The 18,339-nt window shown below is 36.9% G+C and overlaps 2 protein-coding genes across 2 annotated transcripts; one reads left to right on the forward strand and one right to left on the reverse strand.

The window, feature by feature from the left end:
- Positions 1 to 128: 128 nt before the first annotated feature.
- rac1b (Rac family small GTPase 1b) lies at positions 129 to 9,927 on the reverse strand. The gene is made up of 6 exons (XM_042504386.2): positions 9,607 to 9,927; positions 5,975 to 6,046; positions 5,301 to 5,418; positions 4,964 to 5,026; positions 3,004 to 3,163; positions 129 to 1,820 (listed from the first exon to the last, which is right to left on the reverse strand). The coding sequence occupies exons 1-6, from the start codon at positions 9,639 to 9,641 to the stop codon at positions 1,690 to 1,692; spliced, it is 579 nt and encodes a 192-aa protein (XP_042360320.1). The 5' UTR covers positions 9,642 to 9,927; the 3' UTR covers positions 129 to 1,689.
- Positions 9,928 to 11,207: 1,280 nt separating this feature from the next.
- Positions 11,208 to 14,433, forward strand: smim10l3 (small integral membrane protein 10 like 3). The gene is made up of 2 exons (XM_088069419.1): positions 11,208 to 11,596; positions 13,500 to 14,433. The coding sequence occupies exons 1-2, from the start codon at positions 11,417 to 11,419 to the stop codon at positions 13,518 to 13,520; spliced, it is 201 nt and encodes a 66-aa protein (XP_087925545.1). The 5' UTR covers positions 11,208 to 11,416; the 3' UTR covers positions 13,521 to 14,433.
- Positions 14,434 to 18,339: the final 3,906 nt, after the last annotated feature.

Here is an 18,339-nt window from a genome sequence, read left to right on the forward strand (position 1 = left end):
GGCAAAAAAGCCATGTTTTATAATAAACGTTTGGGCAGAATAAAACATTCCTTCAGTTTTGGTTAGTAGAATATATGTTCCTAAACTTACTTCCGGGCTTCACTGTAAAACAAAGGGGCAGAATAGTGTCTGTTTTACTTGAATTTATTGGCTTTTTCAAAAAAAGTGACAATAGCTTTTATCCATAAAACTAAAGAGTCACAACATTGGCTTGAATTAAAGCACAGCTTGATGTCTGAATACAATACAGATGAGCAACATGTACTTAACCCCTGATCTAGTAGTTCAAATACATTTTGTAAATAGGCAAAAAATATAACTGTTGCGATTCTAATCTTAGTTTTCAGTATATGTTGCACATACATGCTATCAGCATTAATTACAAAAAGCTAGGCTTGTAGGGAGATTAAGGTAGCGTTAACTGTAGAGGTAATAAACAAAAGGATATTCATAGTGTTAGTTTAACAATACAGTGAGTGAAGTGTAACTTCTGTGAAGAAAGATACAAAAAAAGTCAAATCACATGATTATAACAAAAAGATGAGTACACTGTATACTACACCATAACCGACAGTAGCTTTGTTACTGTTATTAGCAGGCATAAATGCTCGTCTTAGTGACATTGCTTAGCCAGTAGTGATGCTATTAAGAATCAAATGTGCTGCACAAAAGGTTTCGGATAAATGCCCACAGAGCATTAAAGGTGCTCTTGTTCCCCGCCACCAAAACACCTAAACCGTTCTAATCCAATATCTAATAAAGTTTTCAGCGTTGCACTCCTGGGCAGCTACACAGTTGAGAGACACTAGGGAAATATTGCGCAGAGGGAAAAAAAAAAAAAAGGAAAAATACCATAAACTCCACCGGTCCGATTGGAGCCACACACATTAAAATACTGGATCATTTAGATTTGCCGGGGTTTAATAGCACAGGTGGTGTCTGTTCCCAGTCTGAATTTTCAGTATGTTTCAGGCGTCATTTAATCCACGAGAGCGAATTAACATGATTCATGTGCTAAGACTGAAAACTAACTGGTAAAGAGATTTCATGGCGCACGAACGGTAATCTGAGGCAAAAAGAACTTCACAGATGTTGACTTCAAGTTCCTTGTTGACAATGCGATGACACGCGAAGGCCCTCGCTGAGTGAAAATGAGTGAAATGCCATCGATCACGGAGCCGAACGAACAGCGGCGCACAACAGCAGCTGTATTTCGAAGGTTTAAAAGGTTTGAGACGACAGAACAAAGGTTTGCTTGTAAAATACAGCACGTCTGCAGAATGTATTTGGCAATATTTCTTTCACTCAAAACAAACAAACAAGACTGTAAACAAAAAAAGAAAGATCGACAACCAGTGGAAGAACAAAGTGAAGTTTTTTTTTTTTTGGAAACAAAACATCCGATCCATTTTAGAAGGCCTCAAGAATTTCATAGTCTTATCTATACAGTATACGTTTGTCGGGAAAGAACTAGGGTCTATAATCTTCCAACCCTTTCTCGTAAATCTGACCGTATGTCAAATTTTTCACGGAAACGGTTGGTAGAACTGCTGTAGCTACACTTATGGAAGGAAAGAATCTGAAGTACATTGTTTTTGTGTGTATACTGGTGTGTTTCTCCTGTGTCTTTTAGCCACCCCTCACCACTAGCGGCCATGTTCCCCTGTAACCGTTCCAGTGGAGGAAGTCTTAGAGGAGAGAGCACTTCTTCCCCTTCTTCTTGACGGGTTGAGGGCAGAGGACGGCCCGGATGGCCTCGTCAAACACAGTTTTAAGGCCACGTTGAGTCAGGGCTGAGCACTCCAGGTACTTGACGGAACCTGACGAAAACATTCATCAAATATTGGTTTTCATTTACGACGGAGGATTAGGGCCACATTAAGGAAAAAAAATATATATATTTACGAGATTAAAGTCATTAGTTACGAGAAAAAACTCATTATTAACGAGAAAAAAAGTCATTATTAATGAGAAAAAAGTCATTAGTTACAAGATTAAACTCATTATTAACAAGAAAAAAGTCATTATTAACGAGAAAAAAGTCATTAACGAGAAAAAAGTCATTATTAACGAGAAAAAAGTCATTATTAACGAGAAAAAAGTCATTAATGAGAAAAAAGTCATTATTTACGAGATTAAACTCATTATTAACAAGAAAAAAAGTCATTATTAACGAGAAAAAAGTCATTATTAATGAGAAAAAAGTCATTATTTACGAGATTAAACTCATTATTAACGAGAAAAAAAGTCATTATTAATGAGAAAAAAGTCATTATTTACGAGATTAAACTCATTATTAACAAGAAAAAAGTCATTATTAACGAGAAAAAAAGTCATTATTAACAAGAAAAAAGTCATTATTAACGAGAAAAAAGTCATTATTAACGAGAAAAAAAGTCATTATTAATGAGAAAAAAGTCATTATTTATGAGAATAAAGTCATAATATTCAAACCTGCTGCTTTTGGAGACACTTGTTAACATGAGGGCTACAGAGGATTTGGTTGAGTTGTATTTTAGGATAGGTTTCACAAACAAGGAGATACTTAATCTTTTGGCACATCAGCATCACATTATCATAAGTATCAGGACTTTAAAAAGAATATGCAAGAAATTGCATCTTTTCTGGCGAAAGAACCAGTCGGACTTGGAGGATGTTGCTGCTTTTCTGGAGGGGGAAATGGCTGAACTGGTCAACTGCAGGGTTATCGTTGGATGCATCTACGGGACAAGTGTCTCCAAAAGCAGCAGGTTTGAATATTATGACTTTATTCTCATAAATAATGACTTTTTTCTCGTTAATAATGAGTTTAATCTTGTTAATAATGAGTTTTTTCTCGTTAATAATGACTTTTTTCTCGTTAATAATGAGTTTAATCTCGTAAATAATGACTTTAATCTCGTAAATAATTAAATTTTTTTCCCTTAATGTGGCCCTAATCCTCCGTCGTATTCATTCAATAATTTTCACCAAAAAAAAAAAAATAGTGAAAACTCCTCTTACCAATCTCTTTGGCCATTGCAAGTCCTTGTGGATATGTAATTGGAGAGAGTTTCTTCTCCTTCAGCTTCTCCGTGGTGTCCTTGTCATCTCTCAGATCCAACTTGGTACCCACCAGGATGATGGGAGTGCTGGGACAATGGTGTCTCACCTCAGGGTACCACTGCACAGAGAGCAGGACATTGAGAAGTCGGAGGTATAACTTCACAAATGTGTCTACTCTAAACTATTAATAAGCAATGCACATTAATACAGTTAACACTTTAAACGCCAGGTTTTTGTCATGTCATTATGTTTTACATGGAAAAAAAAAAAAAGCCAAAATGATTTTTTTTTAAATTGCTGATAGTCTGGGATGTGTCAATGATTAGCAGTGCACCTAGTGGAAACAAATGTATTTTCTCCATATGCCAAATATGGTCAAAATGACCTCATCAGGTGGAAAATGGTAAAAATGACAAATTCCAAGTCAAAAGCCCAGAATGACACCTAGAAATAATACAATGCATGTTTTTATGCTTTGATGGCTGTGGGATCAAAAATGTCCGTTTGAATGGGGCGTTTTTTGACCTTAACAGTCTGAACGTAACTATTTAGTTTCCACTGTGTATTTTAAACTTATTGTAGGAGCTGAGCTGGAAATTCACTGATTACACTAAAATACACAATCTGAACTACATTTATGACATATGCATGGACACAGACACAACTATCAAAACATGAAGAATGAAAAATGCACCAAACAGTCTCTAAAGGGTTAAGGGTGTGTTTCTTACTGCTGCCATAACTCAAGACAAAAAAGAAAAAACATGCATAATATAACTCAGAGAAAAAGGACTGAAACTGGTGAAATAATTGGTCAGCTCAATCTGGCTGAGATCTCGTATTAATACTGTGCTGGAGGCTACATTTTCTTGACTAACGGACAGACGCAGCTCAGCCAGCGTACACTTGATTTGCAGTCAGCATCTCTTTCAGAAAGATCACATATTCACAAAGCTGTCTCTGTTGCAGTGACGGATGAGCCTGCAGTCAGACCGAAAACAGCCCTGCATTAAAACAGCAAAGGGGGGCTGCATTAGTGGGTACGTGTTGTTTTAGATACCAGTGAGATAATGAAACACAACCCTGATACTCAATTTTAAGAAACAGATACAAGATGATTTTACAGCTAGTGAGCCAAAAGCTGAGCTTGATTCAACATTTTTGCGTTGGTAGCCCCGTTGAACGGAGCCGCTGACTCCATTTAAATGAATGAAAGAGCTGTTTTTGTTTATGTGGCGCAACCTAAAGAGCCAAAATACTGACTGTATTAATTCAGTCAAGAGTCAGGTATGAAAATAATAAATTAACATTTTGCTGTGAATATCATGTACTTTAAGTATGGTCAACTTCAAGTTAAAAGCCCTGTTTTAAATCAATTTAACCAAACAGGGCAAAATGATTTAACTAGTAAGTAAACATGTCAGTCTGTCTTATTATATGTCACTTTATGTTTTATAATTCAAATTTTTATTGATTTTAAATGGTCGGTAAGTGACAGGTTAACATATTCGATCGGATACTCCGTTTACAACAAATAAAATGGCTAAAGGAGATCCGTACAAAAGAGGGCACAACAAAGGTCAAAATCCCCCCCAGAAATAAATTAATAATTTGTATTAAAAATAGATATATAAAAAAAAAACAAAGGCAGAGGAAGACAAAGCAAAAGTCATATTTCAGGGGTTTCCGACAGTGTAATATAATTCCAGAAATCCCCCCAGATTGGTTATCCTATATGTGTCATTTTATTATCATTATTATTTATTTTTTTCAAAATTTTAACAACGAGGCTGTTAAGTATATAATGACTACTGAGCTTAAAGATACGGGTAAAAATGAATATGTACAAATCTGAGTCGTCCCTGGTGGAAAAAATGGCGGCGTATCAAAACCGGCCCCTGTGCCTGCATCAACTCACCTTGGCACGGACGTTTTCAAACGAGGCCGGACTCACAAGCGAAAAGCAGATGAGAAACACATCCTGGAGAGACAAAGAAAACAACGCCATCAGAGCCCATAACAATCATTTCCTGTTAAGAACAGTAGGAACACAAACCCCTCCTGTGTTCACGGCGCAGAAAAAGGTGTGGTGTTTTTCTTTCCCTCTGACTTCCTTATTCATTCAAGGCTCCCAAACTTTCCAAATGGATTACGTAAGGGCGTCAACGTCATCAAAATATACTTCAAAGCAAACACCACGCGTAAAAAATAATCACATTAAGTGAAATATAATACAGTATTGTATTTTTTTGTACCGTCTGTGGGTATGAAAGTGGGCGGAGTCTGTCATAATCTTCTTGTCCTGCTGTATCCCAAAGGCCCAGGTTCACCGGCTTCCCGTCCACCATAACATTGGCCGAGTAGTTGTCGAACCTGACAGAGGGAACGATGCAAGAGTGATTATGAACCCATCAATCATATAGACTGATAAAATATTTATACTGCCATAAAGTGTGGCAGGAAATAACAACAAAACTGAAGCGTTAAAATGGAAAACAGGCTCCTGGTCGATCCATTGTTCTCTTTTGCTCCTTCATCTCCCTCTTGAAAATGACTCATTGCTTATTATTTGGCTCTGCAGAACTGAAATCTTGTTTATCAACTGCCTGCTGCAGAGTCAGTCCATGCCGCACTGATAGTAAAGCAGCACGCCGCTGTGTCCACAGCTGGTCTGGAATCAGATGCAGCGCAGGTTTTCCTCATAACTTCCCGCCACACCATTTTCGCGTAATTGTTTTTTACGCTTAGTTGCAGTCCTGCAAGCTAACACAGTTTAATCTAAAAATAACAATAAACTAAAGACTCCAACTCAATGGTGCAGCGACTGTACAGGAAACACAGGGTGTGGAGACATGATTGACAGCTGGTGTTCATCGACTTCTCGTCTAACATGAATAAATAAATAACGTCTGCAGCCTCAGATACTCACACTGTGGGGATGTACTCTCCAGGAAAGGCATTGGTGGTGTAGCTGATGAGCAGGCAGGTCTTACCCACAGCTCTGGAGGGGAGAAGAAGAGGGAAAATATTCATTTTGTATTTATGATTCCAGCCCCCCCTCCAAATAAAAACAACAAAACGTATTTTTTTGTACGACTGGACAGCAGCAGGGTTGCAACTAGTGATTATCATCACTATTAATTAGGGTTGCAACAATGAGAATTTCACAATATGATAACCATTTTAGAGTATTTACAGTATTACCAATATTATTCCTATTATTATTGGCCATTTACAACCAGAGTTGCAGAGATATATCGGTTTCAAGGTACAATGTCGTATGAAAAGTCACAGTTATCATACCATGTACATTTCTGCATCTATGGTATTGAAAAAAAATGCAACTGGACAAAGAATCGCACCTTAATTCCAGTTATTCTCAAAATTATTATTCACACATACTTAAATTTATAAAAATGTTTCAAGTTTAAATCGTAGTCATAAAACATGGCAGCCGGGTCACAAATTTTCTCATTTTACAGCTAAACCGTGCAGACTATCTATGTACTTCTTTCACAATATAATGTCAGTTTCAGCAAATGTGACAATTTAATAAAGGTTAGTAACTGTAGCTTTTAAGAAATGAAAACAGAAAGGCTGAACAAATGCTTTATTACAACTGAAAGAGATGAGATGCATTAGCAGGTGAGACTCTCTGCGCAGTTGCATTAAAAAAAAAAAACACAACAGATAATGGGTTTATGCTACAAAAAAAATCAATACAACACTCTACTGTGATAAATTTGCATGGCAATATTGTATCATACACGGATGCCAGGTATCATTTTTTAAGGATATAAATTATTTATATCGTAAATACAAATGATGTATTGGTAGCCTACCAGAACAATTAAAACCAATTGCCTTTTCAGTCCACGAGAAATGAGGAGACTGAAAACGTTATATTTTAAATAAAAAAGGTGCTGACAAACTTTTCATTAGCAGATATAATTTGCAGTTGTAAAAAAAAGCCCTGCAACATATTGTAAAAGATGTTAAGTATTGTGAGGCTGCTGGTAATTCCCAAACCCAGCAGATAAGCAAAGGTACACAGTCTGATAACCATCAGTTTTCATACCATCGTTTATGGTTTCATGGTATAATGCCGCATCTCTATAATCAAATAATATGCCAATCATTTGACAACAAAATGTCAGAAAGTAGTGAAATATGTCCATCGTATGTTTCACATATACACTCATATTCCTTGTTTTTCCAGCCTACGGTCTGAAACGCAGAGTTAGCCTATTCAGTTTATTAACATGAAAAACACTAAAAAAACAACTTTTAATCCAAAAGAAGATTTTAAGAATTTTTCATATTCTAACAAACAAAATCCATTGGCACGTCTGTTTAGAAAATATTCAATGCCGTCTATAAATAAATGTTTTTCAAACATGCTTGTTTACATTTTGATACATTAATTGCAGGCAAGATCTGCTAGATACATTTCTTTTTTTTAAATTTGATCTTGTTCTGACATTCACTTGCATTCAAACAGGCAAAAAAATTTTTTTTAATTTTTTTCCTTCTGTCATAAATTTGAAAAAAAGAAAAAAGATGTAGAGCGCCACTGTTATGGAATTTATTAAAAATGTAACCAAAATCAAAGTCTTACTTGTCAGCTTTTAGAGACATTAAAATATATCATTTCATTTCATCTTGATTTTTTTGGCACGTTTACTCCAGCAGTTATCCATATACTCTTTTAGGTTTATTTTTCTGTTGTTGCTATTTCTTCTTCTTTTAATACTGTTTGTTTTTTGTATATGTAAATATTTTTGTGCTATGTGGTACATGACTGTTTGTTGCTTATTTTATTTTGATGAGTAATGCCAGTGTTTTTGTTATTTACTCAGGGGAGGAATTTGAACAAGCTATTCATGATTCTTTATTCTCCAGCTGGAATTAATTCTATTGTATACATTTTGTATTTTCTTACTGTTACGTAGATAAATAAACCTACCAACAAATACTCACATCTGGGAAGCTGGAGCTGCTGAGCTTTTGGTGCTTTTGCTTTTAAAATCACTTTTAACTTTCTATCAGTCTGCTAATTGATTAAATGACCATGATCATTTTAGTTCTTCTTTTGCCTCCCTGCCAAAAACAGCTACTATTGAGTGAACCCTTACTTTGGGAGAACAGTCTTATATCAGGGTTCCTGCAGCTTAAGGAAAGGTAGATTTAAGTCTTTACGCGACTTTTTTAATGCCGCTCTGTATTAAGTGAAACCCCAATTTTTTTATCGCCCAAAACTGAAAAAGAACAATTTAATTTCAACAAATGTTTCTTGTAACATAAAAAAGGCATCTTTTTGTCCGGTGGAAAAAAAAACCTTTTTGGAGCGATAAGCCTTTTTAGAGCATCTTGGAGTGGAAGACAAAAAACATATTATAGTATCATAAAATGATCTATTTGCTTTACCTACAAAAGTGGGAAATATTTGGCATTTATGGCCATTTTGTTCTCGGGCGATTTTGTGTTTCTCAATCTGCGTGTGAGATTCCCATCATAACGAGTTTAAGAAAAGTCATTTCTTAAATTATTAAACGAAGAAAAAAAAATTAAATGAGTAATTATTCTGAGATCTTACAGTGCAATGTCAGAAAAAAAGAAAATCCTACTTCCTATGCCTGAGCATTTTTAAATCTATTAAAAGATGAATTTAAGTCAATTTAACACCAATTAAAGCCTTATTTTTTAGATTAATAAATGCAATGTCTTTTAAGACTCTGCTGAAACCCTGCTTATACGATTGGAAACTGGATTTTCAAGGTATGCATGCAAGATTTCTAGAGGAAGTGTATTTGCCAAATGTGAAACTAAGGTGTTGTACCATGAACCTTTTCTACCAAAGCTTCCCCATCGTCAAAATCGAAAATAACAAATTAGACGCAGTCATGGGCCCATCAATGACTCTGCTGCTGTGGTATCCACCACACCCTGACCAAGGAGTAATGAGTAGGCTATGTTTACCTCCCACATATTGTTACACATATAAATGTCAGTCACAGTTTATTCTGCAATCATTTACAAATCTGTAGCTGTAGCAGACAACCAAAAAAAACGTGCAAAATGCACTTTTAAGACACCGGAAACGTGTTTATCATAACAGTGCATTACACAGCAACTCAAACCAAGGGACAAACAATGAGCTTAACTCTTCAGATTTCTCAGTTGACAAGGAAATGTTGCTCAAACTCCGGTTAGGAGGAATGGGTGGACTGCCCTGTGATGTCTGACTCACCCAAGAGTGAGGAAAACACTAAGTCAAAGATTAGCCCAACGTTAAGCTATTTTTGCAATGCTTTATCAATACTACTGCATATAATTAACGGCGATTACAAGCATGATCAAAAATCAAACTTTATAAACCCAGCGTAGCGTAAACAGGTAGTTAAAGTTGCGGCTTGTTAGCTAACTTCACCCGCTGATTAAAAAAATCAGAGCGGTTTTAACGTTAGCTAGTCTGACGACTTTTAGCTAACGTTACACTTTGTTATTTCGGTTAAATGTTAAGTGGAAAGCATTAATTATTAGTCGGCTCGGTTAACTCACCCGTCTCCGACAACGACACACTTTATGGCCTGCATTGCGCCGCAGCTAGAGGAATGCTAAGTTAGCCCGAGCTAACGTTAGCTCACAAGTCTCTTTTCCTTTGTCCGGAGTTGATCGCCGGTAAAATGTCCCAAAAGCGGGTCGCTAACGGCCTTCGGTGGTGCGGCGGAGCTCCTGGGATGTGGAACAGCTTCGTGGGGGAACTTGCGGTAACTTATTAGGCACTTTAACACAAGTTTACTCAGAAATCCCCTCGCAACATTCCCATGCTTTCGTGGGCTGATCGGGAAGCTATGAAGCAAAACAGCGGCCACCACCCCTGAGGAGAAAAAACGGGGAGCTAAACACCGCCACCAGGCGGTACATCCGGTGCGCTGCGATTACACGCCCACAGAAATTTACCGTCCGTACAAGAAGCTCAAAATATAGTGTGTTTTGTAAAGTCTGAGAGTGTAAGTTGACAAAATGTGTCGGTGGGTTGGGTGTTTTTGAAGGTGAAACTCAATTCGGACACTTAAAGGAGATACAATAAAATAAGAAGTCAGACGGACTATTCAGAGTGTGACACGGATTCAGGAAATGACGTTAGATCGTTTTTCTTTTAAAAATAGACACAAACCCTGATTTTTGCCTTCCAGGATGTGCCCTTTACCCCCACAATCAATTAAAAGAGTAACTAACCTCCCCGAATCACCTTTTTTTTTTATTTGGAAAGCAATATTTACGGGTATTTAGTAGTGTTTTGATTGATTCAACAACATTGCTAAATACATTGACATTTGAGTGAGAAGTATTTGGGGTTGACGATTTTGGCCTGACCAATTATCAGGGCTCTCAGGTACTTACATGTTCTCTGCTTCTTCCTTGTTGATGGAAATTGGGAAATTTGTAAGTTGAAATTGTAATCGCAAAGTTTGAAATTCGACTCCCACAGACACTCTTCACACTCCTTCCCAGGTAGCATATCTGACCTCTGATCTCCACATTAGCGATCAGTGTCTTTAATCATGTAATATTACAACTTTTACTGTTAAATTCATGAGTTTAATCACATTAATCTGGGTGTTAATGTAAAGCACCACCTTTCCAGCTGTTCCTGCTACTTCATCTTCTTCTCACTCATTTAAGCCAGCATTGCCGTGTAGCATCAGCCTTTCAACAAGCTTCAAAATATTCTACATCACTGATACATTATTTGCGTTATTCAACATTTAAAGCCAGCATTGTAGTGTAGCGTCAGCTTTTCAACATTGAGCATTGCAGTGCAGCTTCAGCTATTCAATGCCGAGCATCCACACCCACAATTCTTTAAAAACTGCATTTTCGAGTTGTTGTTGTTATTATTATTATCATATCTCTTGTACATGTTAAAAAATAAAATTGCATATATACATATATATATATATATATATATATATATATATATATATATATATATATGTAGAGAGAGATAGATAGATAGATAGATAGATAGATAGATAGATAGATAGATAGATAGATAGATAGATATGGATATAGATATAGTCTATCTGAGAGTCTGAACTCAGGGCAAAATGTACACATGTACACTCTGAACTTCCGTGTGTGTCACACCGCTTTGGGTCCTCCCGTTGCCCATAACAGGAGTCGGTAGAGAAGCTGTCGGGGTGGAGCTGCTCTGCCAGCACAACCAGGCAAAATAAAAATGGAGCTCGGTGTCTGTCAGCGATAGAAATATGAACTGTCATTCACCAGTCAGCACTTTACGCTTTTGTTCGCCCCGGTATCTGACGCAGTAACCTTAGCAACCGCCCGGGCAGACTTCGCCTGTATGGCGGGTCTGTCTTATTTAGTGCTCCGGTTCTCGGGCTCCGCTGGTCGGACTTACGGAGTGTTTTCCAAAGGACTGACGAGGACTTTGTTGATATTTTTTGATCTGGCATGGCGGCTGCGAATCAGATTCCCATATATCTACCTGGTCGCTTCGATGATGTTCAATGTCAGATTACAGGTAATTATTTAAACACCTTCTCATTGAGTTAAACTCACCAGCTGGTTAGTTAAACTGTCGGTTTACCAGTTTCTATTAACAGCAAGTTAACTGTCTGAATATTTACTGTCTGGTCGTTTTATTTAAAAGATGTGTATTTTCTAGATAGATGACTCAGTTCAAAAGCAGTACCCAGTTCATCAGTGAGGCTATAGCCAAAACAACTGCAGTTTAACCCTTTAAAATCTGGGCAAATAACCTCGAGTCGGTAAGAAATTTAACAAAAAATGCAAGAAAATAGCCTAGAAATATTCACAAAAAGGGGAAATCAAGCAAATAAGAAAATATTTTGGAGAGAGTGCAAAAAATATACATATAATTACATAAATAAATACATATATTAAAATAGTCATTAATAACAACTAATAATAACATCATGACAATAATGAATACATAACCATAGAAATACATAATAATACATACATGAATTTGAATATATAATATATAAGAGTTTTTAATACAGCTTTTTCAAACCAATTTTCTCAGGTTTCAGAGGGTTAAATGGTCTGAACGCAGCACAAAAACTTATTTTAATTCAGGTCTTCAAGGGTTTACACAACATGAAGCTTACAATGTTCATGTTTTTTGTTGAACTGTTTTAGGGAAGTGCCTTTTCAACTGTACGATCATTTGTTTTAAACTTTGTGATATAGTGACTTGTAATTTTGTCCACCTCGTTCACACCAAAAGACTAAATTCTGGTCATACTTTTCTTTAAAGCACAACAAACTGTCTTATAATTATGGATAGTTGTGGAGGAAGAATTGATACAGCACAGTATTGTGATATTTTTGTGTGCCAGTATTGTATCCATACATGGAGAGCAAGTATTGATTTGACTTTTTTAGCATTAAAATATATAAACTTTACTTTAACTAGCCTACTATATTGATAAAATCAATTGCTAGATACAATTTGTTGCTGCTGCTGATGCAAAAGACTAAAGTGAGACAAACCAAGTGAAAACTCAATCTAATTGGATGACAAATGTGGATATAATTTGAAGTTGAAAAAGGTAATAAATAGCAATATATGTTATCACAATAGCATATTACAACATGTTCAAAATCAGCAAAAGTCAGCGTTGACTCATTTTTACTCTTAAAACTGGAAGTGACATTTTAATTGCTGTCTATGCTCAGGCGACATAGCAGCACGCTTCAACTGTCTCCAGTACTTCAAATGAAATCTCAATTGTTTTCAGTTCAACTGACAGCTCAGTTTAGCGTGTCTGAAGGTCCTTAAAGAGTCTTAAATAAAATTTTACAAATATAAGGCCTTAAAAGTCACTAGTCTTAAATTTGAATTTGTGAGGTCTTAATTTTCACAAACATTTTATCTAATTTAATTTGTCGATCATTTGATTGTCAAAATGAGTGACGCTCTTCTGGGCAAAAGTCTGTTTTTAATGTTACAATTCTTTAAACCTGCCACTGAAACATAAAATATTTTTACTATATACTTGCACTTAAATTTCGGCAACATCTAGATTAACCTTACTCAATCCAATAGCCATATTCCTGTATAAATCCTACCACCACGTGTATACTCACCTTTGTGATTACATGCAATGCTTAAATAAGAATAATATGATTTATCCAAAAAAAAGTCCTAAATGTGGTTAAAAATTAACTTAAAAAAGGTCTTAAATAGCAGTAAATTTAAGTGTCTGATACCATTAGACATACTGGTTTAACTGCTTTTAGTGCCTCCAAAATGAACCTAAAATCTGCTATGCTGGAATATGAGTTCATGCTGCTGAATTAATGTTTGAGCTCACTGACCTGTTAACATTTTCATGCATGTTTAGCGGGTCTTATCCAATCATTTTGTATGTTGTCTGACAGCCTTTGTCTCTTTACAGGTCCACATTGAAATCCACTGAATCTTCAAGGCCTATATTTGGGCTTAAATGTCCTAATTGTGGGAGATGCCACATTTCAGCCCTCTAAGAGAAACTGCTTGACACTGCGCAGCAATGTGGAGGAAGAGGACGTTTAATTCTGTGTGATGATGCAACAAAGTGACACGGCTGGTTGTCGCGGTCAGCCTGTGTCACACGAGCCCAGTGCCTTCGCAGGAGAAGGACAGCAGTGAAGTACGCAAAAAATGAGCCGGGGTGCGCGGTGATGTGTGAGGGTGGAGGCGGAAACAATGCTCGACCCCTTTACCTCGCAACACGAGCTCCTGGAGATGCTTTTCCTGTCCGTGGAGATTGTGTCGGACGACGGGTGGATTTTGACACTGCCTTTTCTCTCTGGATATCGAGGACTTTGGCGTGGATTTGAAAACAGATGATTGTTACTGCGGTACTTTGTAGCTACTCTTCATTGTCTGACATGTATGTTTATTAGGTGCTCAGTGTCAACATCTCACTTTAATTCAAAAAGTAAATATCTGCACCGCATGACACAAACAAGCATGTTTTTGTCCTCTGTGGCTCGGACACTTTTTTTGGGGTTAGCTGTATAAGCGGTACACAGTGTTTCAGCAGAGGTTTGCTGTAGGAGAACGGCACCACTGGCACAACTGGAAATTTACAGTTTGTTAATAAGTGCAATCTCAAAGGGATTCACTGCATGTCTTCTTTGTGTTTGCACACGTCATCACACTTGTGTTTCTGCACATCGGTGGCACTGAAAAGGCAGCGTTGGTGGAAGAAATGTTACCTGCAGTTTTTTTTCGTTAGCTGCATTTATTTTTATTTCTGTGAAAAATGTGCGTGTGGGGGTTTGAAGTCACAGAGTTGAGGGTAAGAATGATTGAATTTGGGAAGTAATAAATGAATGAAATCACAATTTTCAGCCTTTTTTTGTCATTCAGGGAACGATTGATTCATTTTCTAGGTTTGCTAAATGCCCTTTAAAGGTCCAGTGTGTAGGATTTAGGGGGAAATTTGTTAGAAATTGTACATAATATTTATAACTTTGACATCAGTATTGTACGATCACCTGAAATTAAGAATCTCTGTGTTTTCATTACTTTAGAATGAGACATTACTGTCTACCTACGGAGTGGGTCCTCTTCGACATTATAGCCCACGATGGACAAACTAAACACTTGCACTTGTTAGCATTTTCTTTTGGCCATCTGCTTGCTGATCAAAGGGCAAAGGGGGCTGATGGTGAATGTATGGTGGGCAGGTCATGTAGCTGCTCCAACCTCAGCTATGCCTGCTTTGGAGAATTTTCAATTGGTTGCGATGTTGCAGAATTTAAATTCAAAGGTCCAAAGCTTTATCGACCGGTGAGGTTAAAGAACTCACATTTTTCCCGTGTGCCAAGCATTAAGGAGAACTACAGTGGCAACACAAAAATCTGAATGATCCTATGTAGAGCCAGTGCGTAGTTTGTCCATTCTGGGCCACTGTAGAACAACATGGTGGACTCTGTGGAGGAGGACGTGCTCTGTATGTAACTAAAAATGGCTCATTCTAGGGTAACGAAAACACAGCCGTTTTTATTTTTAGGTGATCATAAACTAATGAAGAAGATAAAAACATTACATTACATTTCTGCAAATATATTCCCCTAAATCCTGCACACTTGACCTTTAAATAGAGCAAAAGGGGGGAAATGTCATTGGTTTCCACACGAACACTCAGAAAAACAAAAAACACTTTTGTTTCTTCATAATATTACATTTTAAGCATGCAACGATTCCCAGCATCACCAGATCTTAAGGTCAGATGGATTCCACATTTATGCTACAAATTTTGTGTGTGTGTGTTTTAAATCCCACACGCTTACCCTTAATTTCAACATAGACAACAAGGCTAGCATTAATATCATACTGAGTGAGTTGATTTACATTGCTGGTATTCTACATATATCATATACAATAAACTTAACATTCAGAGTATGAAACTCAAACAACAAAAAAACAACTTGTGCTCTAAACAACATATTATAAGTACATTTCCCCTCTTTTCCAAAACAATGTAACACACCAGAAATGCTTAAATTATCATCCAATTATATTAAATCAGATACAACTTTTTTTATCAGCACTGTCACACAAGCTCTCCTTTCAGTGAAAACGTTCCCACAACAAATCCAAATATGAAGCTTCAGGTCAAGGCTCTCAGATTGTAAACAAATACAAGAAAAAATTCCTCTTAAAGGTGTTTAACTGCCTTAATTTTCATAATTGACCTTTTTGAGATTCGTGTCACCTCCATTAATCTAATATAATACATAGCTGCAACATTTCTTCTGTGGCAACATCCTTCATGGCAGGCATGTCCAAAGTCCGGCCCAGGGGCTAATTGTGGCCCTCAGACAAATTTTCAAAACAGCGTGCAGCTTGACTTTCAAAATATATGGTGCCAGCCACAGAAAATCTGGTTAACTGAGCAAGATCATAGTGCAATTTTTCTGTTCACCTCACAGTGGCGGGACTATCATACAATTTGTAGACAAGCATCAAGTAGAAACTGTGCAGGCACAGCTAGTGTGTTTTCATTTACAGGCGGTAAACAAGCAAACAAATTGTTATCTTAAGGCAGAAATCACCAGGTAGTAAACAAGGCCACAGCAGAGAAGCGTTAAGTCGACAGTGAGGGCTGCTGCGTTTAGGAGAAGTTGAAAGCTGAATACTTTTTTAATTGGAAGATTTAACTGTATTTGTCGCATTTATGAGAGATTTTGCTATAATAATCCAAATTATACAAGAAAACAGCTGGCCCACAGGTATTTCACATTTTCTAATCTGGCCCCCAATCAAAAGATGTTTGGACACCCCTGTTAATATAACATGAACTGTTGTAATATCAGATCTTTCCACAGGGGGGAGGCAGCCTGTCATCATACAGGATCGGCTTCCCTGCGTGTTGATAACACACATCATGAGCTGTTAACCTCTTTGAAGAGAATACCAGCTGATAAAGAGGAGAAATACAAAGCCAAAGAGGCTGTACCACATTTATTCATCACCAAACCAGTGAAAGAAAGCAAAAAACAAAGTTTCCAGTGCTGTACTGCTAACTGTCAAGATGTATAATTTCAGTTTTATTTACGCACTTCTACAAAATCTGGAAAGCACATGCAAATGTGCGCTATAAGGTGTAATTGTTTCTTCTTTCTTTGACCTATATCTATTAAAGATCCCCCTGTGATCCCTCTCTATATTTAAAGAAAGAGAAACCACTTGAGATGAATGAGTCTTTGCCTGCAGACCCATTTGACAACTCTCTTGAATGTGCACTTCTTTTTAAGTAGATTTCCAAACTGCTGACACCCTTGCTTGGCGCAAAATGTCCCCAGCAAACTTATTCTAACCAGTCGCTCTGATGCCAGGCTGCAGAGTAAAACCATCAGGGGTTGCCAAGGCAACTATATTCCTCCATGTGACACACAAACCTTCCTGCCCCCCCTCCTACCACCACCCACTTTTTTCTGGAAAAAAGAGGATTTATTTCTCTGGGATTTGCCAGAGGAAAATATTTTAATAGGGTTATCATAGAGGACTGGCAGAAAGAGAGAGAGAGATCTATAGATGAAGGATAAGTCGGGTTATCACTCTGTTTTTGCCAACCACCATTTGTACCCTTAGAAAAAAAAAGGGGGTTGTGGAATAAAGATTAGAGAGTTTTAGCCTTTGGCATCTGCAGCAGCTCACATGTGTTTTATTTGAGTGAGTGTGAAAGAGTGATAATACTGCAAATGGAAATGGCAGGGATTCAATTAAAGCTGCAATGCAGTATTTTTTAATTCCAAACACATTATTCATAAACTTTTAACAATTCATTAGAGTGGTATTCTTGAGAGACTGTGAGCTTTTAATTTTTTTTTTCTGTATTTAAAACTTAAGTGGTGTTATGTTTATCCAGGTTGGTTCTTTTTGGTTTGGTGTTGTCTTTATACTCATGTATTTAAGAGAAGTTTCCTCTTTTGAATTAAAGATGGTGTCTGGTTGCTGAGTTCCTTTCCCAAAGCCTGCATAAACTTTATAAACCTGCTTTTAGTTACATGAAGATTTTAAAGAATTTGGGTATGGACCATTTCTTTCAAGCCTGGATGGATGCTTGTTACTGAGCTCTTGTGTGACAAATTTTCCTTCTTTTTTCTCTGCCTTAAACACTCTTTGAAATAAAAGGTGCTAACTCGAACCGTATAGGGTTCTAATGTTTGTCCCCAATGAGGCCTGTTTCAACTGCAGGAATTAGTAGAAGCTTTACGGGGTCCCGCCCAATCATTCATTCTTGGGGCCTGGGGTTGACTCGTGCTGATTGGATATAACTCAAGGCAGAAGAAGACACCATTTTTAATGCTTTGTTCATGTGATGTCGGAATAATCGGAATGACAACTTTCCCACTGGGAAAATTCACATGAACGACCAATGATTTTATAACCCAAGTTGCTGACTTCACGTCATGAATGCATAAACATGGCAGGCAAAAGTCAAAAGGCAAAAGTTTGGTGAATGGTAAGAAACTTATTTAATAATTTACGTATTAAATATCAATTTTTAATATGTTTTTTAAAAGTGCAAAAGTGAGTGTAATATAACAGAATTCTGTGGGTGAAAAGTAACATCATACAATAAACATCTAACAATAAATAAGAAAAAATACGTAGATGCAAATAAAATTGAATCCAGTGGAAAAAATCTGTGACGTATTACAAAAAAATTTGCAATATTATATAATAAAAATCAGAAAATACAATTCACTCAATACAGTAAACAAATGAATGACCAAACA

The sequence above is a fragment of the Plectropomus leopardus genome, chromosome 18 (assembly GCF_026936395.1).
Source record: "Plectropomus leopardus strain MGB_pleo_1.0 chromosome 18, ASM2693639v1, whole genome shotgun sequence".
Classification (NCBI taxonomy): Eukaryota; Metazoa; Chordata; class Actinopteri; order Perciformes; family Serranidae; genus Plectropomus; species Plectropomus leopardus.